This window comes from Ornithorhynchus anatinus, chromosome X1 (genome assembly GCF_004115215.2).
Source record: "Ornithorhynchus anatinus isolate Pmale09 chromosome X1, mOrnAna1.pri.v4, whole genome shotgun sequence".
Lineage (NCBI taxonomy): Eukaryota > Metazoa > Chordata > Mammalia > Monotremata > Ornithorhynchidae > Ornithorhynchus > Ornithorhynchus anatinus.
This window is the reverse complement of record NC_041749.1, coordinates 4,289,871-4,297,647: the sequence shown is the minus strand read 5'-3', so window position 1 is coordinate 4,297,647 and position 7,777 is coordinate 4,289,871. Positions and strand designations below refer to the sequence as shown.

General features: G+C 48.5%; 1 protein-coding gene across 2 annotated transcripts in view; it reads right to left on the bottom strand.

The window, feature by feature from the left end:
- Window positions 1–1,076: 1,076 nt before the first annotated feature.
- Window positions 1,077–7,777, bottom strand: part of EIPR1 (EARP complex and GARP complex interacting protein 1) — a 79,631-nt gene continuing 72,930 nt past the window's right edge. Inside the window, exons 7-8 of one of the 2 annotated variants that reach the window (XM_039910255.1) lie at window positions 6,490–6,696; window positions 1,077–1,691 (exon numbers count right to left, since the gene is read on the bottom strand). In XM_039910255.1, coding sequence (XP_039766189.1) covers window positions 6,525–6,696 — 172 coding nt within the window. In that variant the 3' untranslated portion in view covers window positions 1,077–1,691; window positions 6,490–6,524. The remainder of the gene's footprint in view (window positions 1,692–6,489; window positions 6,697–7,777) is intronic. The other variant, XM_039910254.1, reaches the window with a different exon arrangement.

Below are 7,777 nucleotides of genomic sequence, written 5' to 3'. Positions count from 1 at the left end.
GACCGACTTGCTTCTATCTACCCCCAGGGCTTCGTATAGTGCCTGGCGCAGCTCAATAAAAATAATGATGGTATTTGTTAAGCGCTTACTATGTGCCAAGCACTGTTCCAAGATGTTAGATACAAGGCAACCAGGTTGTCCCACGTAGGGCTCACAGTCTCAATCCCCATTTTACAGATGAGGTCACTGAGGCCCAGAGATGCTTAACAGATACCACAATTATTATTATGGTTATTATTAACAGACGTTGGGCGACCCCCTGGAGCAGCTTAAATACCCCAAAGGGCAGAGGGGAGGTTGGCACTAGCACAAGTCCTAACCGTCTTTGGTTTCAAAAATAACATTCCTGAGAACTATATTTGACCTGCTCGTGAGTGGGACTGCTACAAAGCCAAGAACGCCTCTAGAACGTGAGCTCATTGTGGGCAGGGAATGTGTTTGTTGCTGTACTGTACGCTCCCAAGTGCTTAGTACAGTGCTTTGCACCCAGTAAGCGCTCAGTATATACAGTTGGCTGAAGGAATGAATGAACGCCTGAGGATTCCGGCTCCAGTGGATTCACACGACGGGTGCCGTACTGTTGCATTTGCTACTGACGGCATCACGTCCCATTTTCTTTTTCCCTCTTGATGTCCCGATCTTCCCACTTGGGCTCCCCTTAGGGCAGCGTATCCTGCCGCCGATACTGTCCTTCCTCCTTCACGTCCCGCTCAGCAAAGGGACGACGCCAAACCACTGCCTGGCTGCTGGTGGAACAGAACTGAAGCAGAAGAAGCAGAGCCCAGAGAATACAAATGCCCTTTAAAAAAAAAAGTGCAGACAGGGCTGGAAAACATTTGTAGCTTGACCCAAACCAGTGCAAGGACCTACAGGATGGAACAAGGACTCTTTGTTCCAAAGTTAAGAAATCTGAAATGGAAGGAAACTAGATTTTAAGGAAACTAGATTCTACACCTTCATCTTCACTCCTACCTTTCCTGGATGGGATCTGAGACGATAAGAGGTCAAGGGTAACAGGGAGAGAGGAGCTGTAAGCCTTTCTCATTCACGGAAAATGAACCAGAAAAATTCACAAGTACGGGTTATTAGGGTTTTTTTTATTATTTTTAGGAAAGCAAAACTTGGAAAGAAGCAGAAATCAAATGATCTTTGTGCTTTTGAAAATAATAGAGCTCCTAAGAACCGGGAAAACCTGTAGTGATTTGATAAGAACACATGGCCCTCTCCCCCAACACCTACTTCAATGGAAAGTGTAGGAGAGACAGTACATAACCAATATCATTTGAAAAGAAAATCCTTCTCGTCCTTCTCGGAGAGAAAACATTTTTAAAGAGTCAATCTGACCACTGATTGATGGGAGATTTTGTGGCTCTTTTTAATGGCTGAAAAAAAAAAAGAAGTCAGCAGTGGACAGTCCCAGATTGAGAAATTTTTGGGAAAAGGAAGGCCGATTATCTGGAAAAAAACTGCAAATATCGGACCCGAGAAGAGAGCGGGAAATGACGTCGGGGGGCAGTCAGAGCAAGATGTGATACTTCAGCGCCCTGGGAACTCGGTTAATCACCAGTCTTCCGTCGTAACTTAGGGAGGCGAAGAGCCACGGGTCTGCTGAGGACCACTCCACCGCATACACGCTGTCTTCGTGCTCCTCGTACGTGGCTATGACGCTGTCCTCCAGAGGCTCCTTGGATCTAGAATTCACAACGAGATTGGGGGGAAAAAAGCAGACACCAAGGTGGAGCCCAAGTTTCACACCGGGTGGACGACCGACGGGGAGGTCGGACACGCCACCAGACCCGGACGCGTGGCGAGTCTGTATCCCCCTCTAGACTTTAAGCTCGTTGTGGGCAGAGAATGTGCCCGTTACATGGTTATACTGTACTCTCCCAAGCGCTTAGGGCAGTGCTCTGCACACAGTACAATAAAACAGACGTAGCAAGCAGACACCTTCCCTGCCCACAAGGAACTTAAGGAGCTTGAAGTCTACAGAGGACGTGGGTTCTAAATCCCGTCCCCGCCACTTGTCTGCTGTGTGACCTGGGGCGAGTCACTTCACTTCTCCAGGCCTCAGTTCCCTCATCCATAAAATGGGGATTAAGACTGTGAGTGTCACGTGGGACAATCTGATTACCTTGTATCTACTCCAGTGCCTAGAACAGTACTTGGCACATAGTATAATTGTTATTATTATTATTAGTCTTCAAGGGCAGAGGAAGCTCAAATAATTTCCCCTTCACAAGGGAGATGGGGGTCTAGGGCTTCAGCACATGTACTATCCAACACGTGACTTCCTGTCCCCACTTTTACGGCTCCTTGATTTTCCAGCCACAGAACTGGAAACCACCAGGGCTTTGGGCCGGGCAGGGCAGGGAAAGTGTTTGCTAATTCTGTATTTAGTGAGCGCTTACTGTGCCGAGCACTGTACTGAGCAGTTGGGAAAGTACAGTACAACAATAAACAGTGACATTCCCTGCCCACAACGAGCTCACAGTCTAGAGGAGGGGAGACAGACAGCAATACAAATAAATAAAATGACAGCTATATACATCAGTGCTTTGGGGCCGGGACGGGGGGGAAGAGCAAAGGGAGAGAGTCAGGGTGACGCAGAAGGGAGTGGGAGATGAGGAAGAGGGGGCCTGGTCTGGGAAGGCCTCTTGGAGGAGATGGGCCTTCAATAAGCCTTTGAAGAGGAGGACAGTTTTTGTCTGTCCCATTAGAGGAGGGAGGGAGTTCCAGGCCAGAGGCGGAACTCTGTGGGCTAGGGATCTGCAGCAAAATCGAGGCACGGTGAGAAAGTTATTGCATTGTATTCTCCCAAGTGCTTAGGACGGGGCTCTGCACACAGCATGCGCTCAATAAACACCACTGATCGATACCTACTCTGTTGTACTGTAGTCCCCCAAGCACTGAGTACAGTACAGTACATTACTTAGGACGCAGTGAGTGCTCAACGGCTGATGGATTTTCGGGCTACCACTTTGGTCTTTAGGCCCTCTCTTTAACAGCTCCCCTAGAGAGCGTCGCTGGCCTTCAGCCCTGTTGAGAATTTCCCTGAGGCCCAGGGATGACTCGCTCTCCCCGAGTGAGCCATCCATCGGGGAAGCTCTCACCCAACGGGGCACTTTAGAGTCTAAAAATCGCTCCCTTTCCCCCCGCCCCCCCGAAACCTCCAACAGGGAAAGCAGGAAGAGAGATCTTAGTATAGTGCTCTGCACATAGTAAGCGCTCGCTAAATACGATCGAATGAATGAAAGATCTTGTCGGGCCTTTGACAGTACCTTAACAGCCATTCAAAGCTCTCTTAGGAACCGGAGACCGTAATATCAATCGATCGTATTTCTTGAGTGCTTACTATGCGGAGGGCACTGTACTAAGCGCTTTGGAGACTACAGTGAAGCGGAATTAGGAGCTACGCTCACGATCCAGCGTGGGAGACCGACACTAATGTAAATCAATAAGTGCTTAACGATTTGTAATTTAAAGATCTAAGCGTTGTGGGGTTGGTGGGTGTGGCAAATATCAAATACCCAAAGGTCACATGTAATAACGTTAACAATAGTAATGGTATTTGTTAAGCGCTTACTACATGTCAAGTACTGTTCTAAGCACTGCGTAGATCCAATCTAATCAGGCGATGCGGTTCCGGTCCCACATGCGGCTCACGGTCTTAATCCCCCATTTTACAGATGAGGGAACTGAAGCCCAGGAAAGTGACGTGACTTGTCCAAGTTCACCCAGCACACAAGTGGCGGAGCTGGGATTAATAATAATGTTGGTATCTGTTAAGCGCTTACTATGTACAGAGCACTGTTCTAAGAGCTGGGGGAGATACAGGGTCATCAGGTTGTCCCACATGGGGCTCACGGTCTTAATCCCCATTTTACAGATGAGGGAACTGAGGCACAGAGAAGTGAAGTGACTTGCCCACAGTCACACAGCTGACAAGTGGCAGAGCCGGGATTCGAACCCAGTCCCTTCTGACTTCCAGGCCCTGGGCTCTATCCATTAGATCGCGATGCTTCTCCAGTTCTGTGCACAGATCTGAGCGCACAGGGTATAGTACTAGCCGGCAAAGATGCTGAGCTGATGACGGACAAGGTTTTGTGTCCGTGAGACTCAGAGTGATTGGTCAACACGCTAACCTGCCCTCGGGGCTGATCCATAAATAATAACTGTGCTATTTGTTGAGCGATTACTACGCGCCAGGCACTGTTTTATGCCCTGGGGTAGATACAAGCTAATCAGGTTGGACACAGTGACCGTCCCACATACGGCTCACAGTCTCAATCCCCATTTTACAGATGAGGTCACTGAGGCCCAGAGAAGTGAAGGGACTTGCCCAAAGTCACACAGCAGACAAGCGGAGGAGCCGGGATTCGAACCCGCGTCCTCTGCCTCCCGAGCCCGGACTCTTGCCACTAGGCCACGCCGCTTCCCATAAATGTGGAGCAGACATTGGAGAAGAGCAGGAAGGAGGGAGTCCCAAGGATTCAGGGAACGAGGCACCTTGGAGGTGGATTTTGGTCTGGTGGAAAAGGCAGATGACTGCTGGGAAAAGTACGAAGGCAATGTTAATTGAAGCCAATAAAGGCCTTGCTGAGCATTCGACTGAGTGCCTTTCACTGAGTTACGCGACTGGGAAAGGGACCGTTTTTCCTCCGTTATAAAATCTGCCAGTATTTATCGAAATCGGGGATGGCGTCATTTAACGGAATTAAAACACCAATCCTTCATTCTCCAAACACAGCTGCGCATCTACAACAAAATTCGAAATTAAGAACAAGTGACGAACTGAGTTTATATCCACCGAGAGCTCGAGCACTAAGAGAAGACCTTTCCTCAAAAGTTAAGAAGAAAACCATCAACTAAAGATTGACATTTCGGGAGATATTTGAAAATAGATACGGCTCGGCGCTATCTTGGTCCCCATTTTACAGATGAGGTAACTGAGGCGCAGAGAAGTGAAGAGACTAGCCCAAGGTCAGAGGGCAGACACTGCTTCTGGCCTCTAACGCCCTCCCTCCTCAAATCTGATGGACAGTTACTCCCCCCGACTTCAAAGCCCTTATAGAAGCAGCGTGGCTTAGTGGAAAGAGCCTGGGCTTGGGAGTCGGAGGTCATGAGTTCGAATCCCAGCTCTGCCACTTGTGAGCTGTGTGACTGTGGGCAAGTCACTTAGCTTCTCTGTGCCTCAGTTCCCTCATCTGTAAAATGGGAATTAACTGTGAGCCTCACATGGGACGACCTGATCACCCTGTATCTACCCCAGCAATTAGAACAGTGCTCTGCACATAGTAAGCGGTTAACAGATACCAACATTATTATTGAAAGCCCATCTCTTCCAAGAGGCCTTCCCAGACTAGACTCCCCCTTTCCTCTTCTCCCACTCCCTTCTGCGTCGCCCTGACTTGCTCCCTTCAACCGCTTAGTACGGTGCTAGGCACTGAGTACAATGCTCTGCACACAGTAAGCGCTCAAAAAATACGACTGAATGAATGAATGCTCTTCCCCCCTCGCAGCCCCACAGCTCTTATGTCCATATCTCTCATTTATTTACTTGTACTGACGCCTGTCTCCCCGCTCGAGAATGTAAGCTCGTTGCGGGCAGGGAATATGTCTGTTTAGTGTTGTACTGTACTTTCCCAAGCACTTAATACAATGCTCTGCACATAGTAAGCGCTCAACAAATACGACTGAATGAATGAAAATTATCTTTGAAGTTAATGAAGAATGCAGACGTGCAGGCCAACGAAGGAGAAATTTAAGCATTCTGAAAAACGACTAAGTTAACGGTCTCCGGTGGCACTAGATCAGGGCAGGTCTGATACTAGGAAAGATGCTTCTGCTCTTCCTAATGACTTTTTTTTACGGTCTCTGTTCAGCATTTATTATGTGCCAGGCACATACTAAGTGCTGGGGCAGCAGCGTGGCTCAGTGGAAAGAGCCCGGGCTTCGGAGCCAGAGGTCATGAGTTCGACTCCCGGCTCTGCCACTTGTCAGCTGTGTGACTGTGGGCAAGTCACTTCACTTCTCTGTGCCTCAGTTACCTCATCTGTAAAATGGGGATTCACTGTGAGCCTCACGTGGGACAACCTGATTACACTGTATCTCCCCCCAGCGCTCAGAACGGTGCTCTGCACATAGTAAGCGCTTAACAAATACCAACATTATTATACGAGCTAGTCAGAGGTCATGGGTTCGAATCCAGACTCTGCCACTTGTCAGCTGTGTGACTGTGGGCAAGTCACTTAACTTCTCTGTGCCTCAGTTCCCTCATCTGTAAAATGGGGATGAAGACTGTGGGCCCCACGTGGGACAACCTGATTCCCCTGTGTCTACCCCAGCGTTTAGAACGGTGCTCGGCACATAGTAAGCGCTTAACAAATACCAACATTACTATTATTATTATTATATCCCACGCGGGGCTTGCATCTCAATCCCTATCTTACAGATGAGGAAACCGAGGGGCAGGGAAGTGAAATGATTTACCCAAGGTCACACAGCAGATGAGTGGCAGAGTAGGATTAGAACCCAGGTCCTCTGGCTCTCAGCTCGGGATCTGTCCGCTTCTTGGCCGAGAACGTGTGTGGAAACGGGCCAATTTTCAACTGCTCACGGAGCTTCTGAATAGACGCTGACCAGGTTTTTCTTCTAATTCTCCTTTCAAATAGAGCTAGAAGGGACCACCTCCTACGGCTAGATGAATAGAAGACAAACTATCCAGGATCCAGATTTTATCATTTAAAAAATTCTATATTTTATAATGGTGGTATTTGTTCAGTGCCTACTCTGGGCCAAGCACTGCGTTCAGCACTTGCATAGTAATAATACTAACAATGATGTCATTGGTTAAGCACTTACTGTGTACCAGGCGGTGTACTAAGCCCTAGGGTGGAAACAAGCAAATCGGATAGAACACGGTCCCTGTCCCACGTGGTCTAAACCCCCATTTTACAGATGAGATAACTGAGGCACAGAGAAGTGAAGTGACTTGTCCAAAGTCACATAGTAGATAGGTGGCGGAGTCGGGATTAGAACCCATGACCCTCTGGCTCCCAGAGCCACGCTCTCTCTACTACACTAACAGAGACCCGTACTGCGAGGGCCAACAGGAATTTAAATCAAATTCCATAATGGGAGGCTGCTGCCCGTTTATTGTTCGGCGGCTGACCTCATGGTACACTTTGTTCCTGACAATCTGAATAAGGAAACTCGGACAAAAACTACAGTCATCCCCTGAGTCTGCCAGAAGCAGCATGGTGGAGTGGATCGAGCAAGGTACCGAGAGTCGGAAGGTCATGGGTTCTAATCCCGGCTCGGCCACCTGTCCGCGGTGTGACCTTGGACAAGTCACTTCTCTGAGCCTCAATAACCGCATCTGTAAAATGGGGATTGAGACTGTGAGCCCCACGGGGGACAGGGGCTGTGTCCAAACCTATTTGCTTGCATCCACCCCAGCGCTTAGTACAGTGCCTGGCACTGCTTAATGAACACCATTACTACTATTATTATTAATAATAATAATAAATCATGATTGTGAAGAAAGCTCAAAATACAGAAAACCCTTTTCCCACAAAGCATTTCTTTGGGAGAAATGGGGTAAACAGTGGAAGCAGCGTGGTCTAGTGGGTAGAGCACGGGTCTGGCAGTCAGAAGGGCCTGGGTTCTAATTCCAGCTCTGCCACTTACATGCTGTGCCATCTTGGGCATGTCACTTTACTTCTCTGTGCTTCAGTTCCCTCATCTGTAAAATGAGGATTGAGGCTGGGAGCCCCAA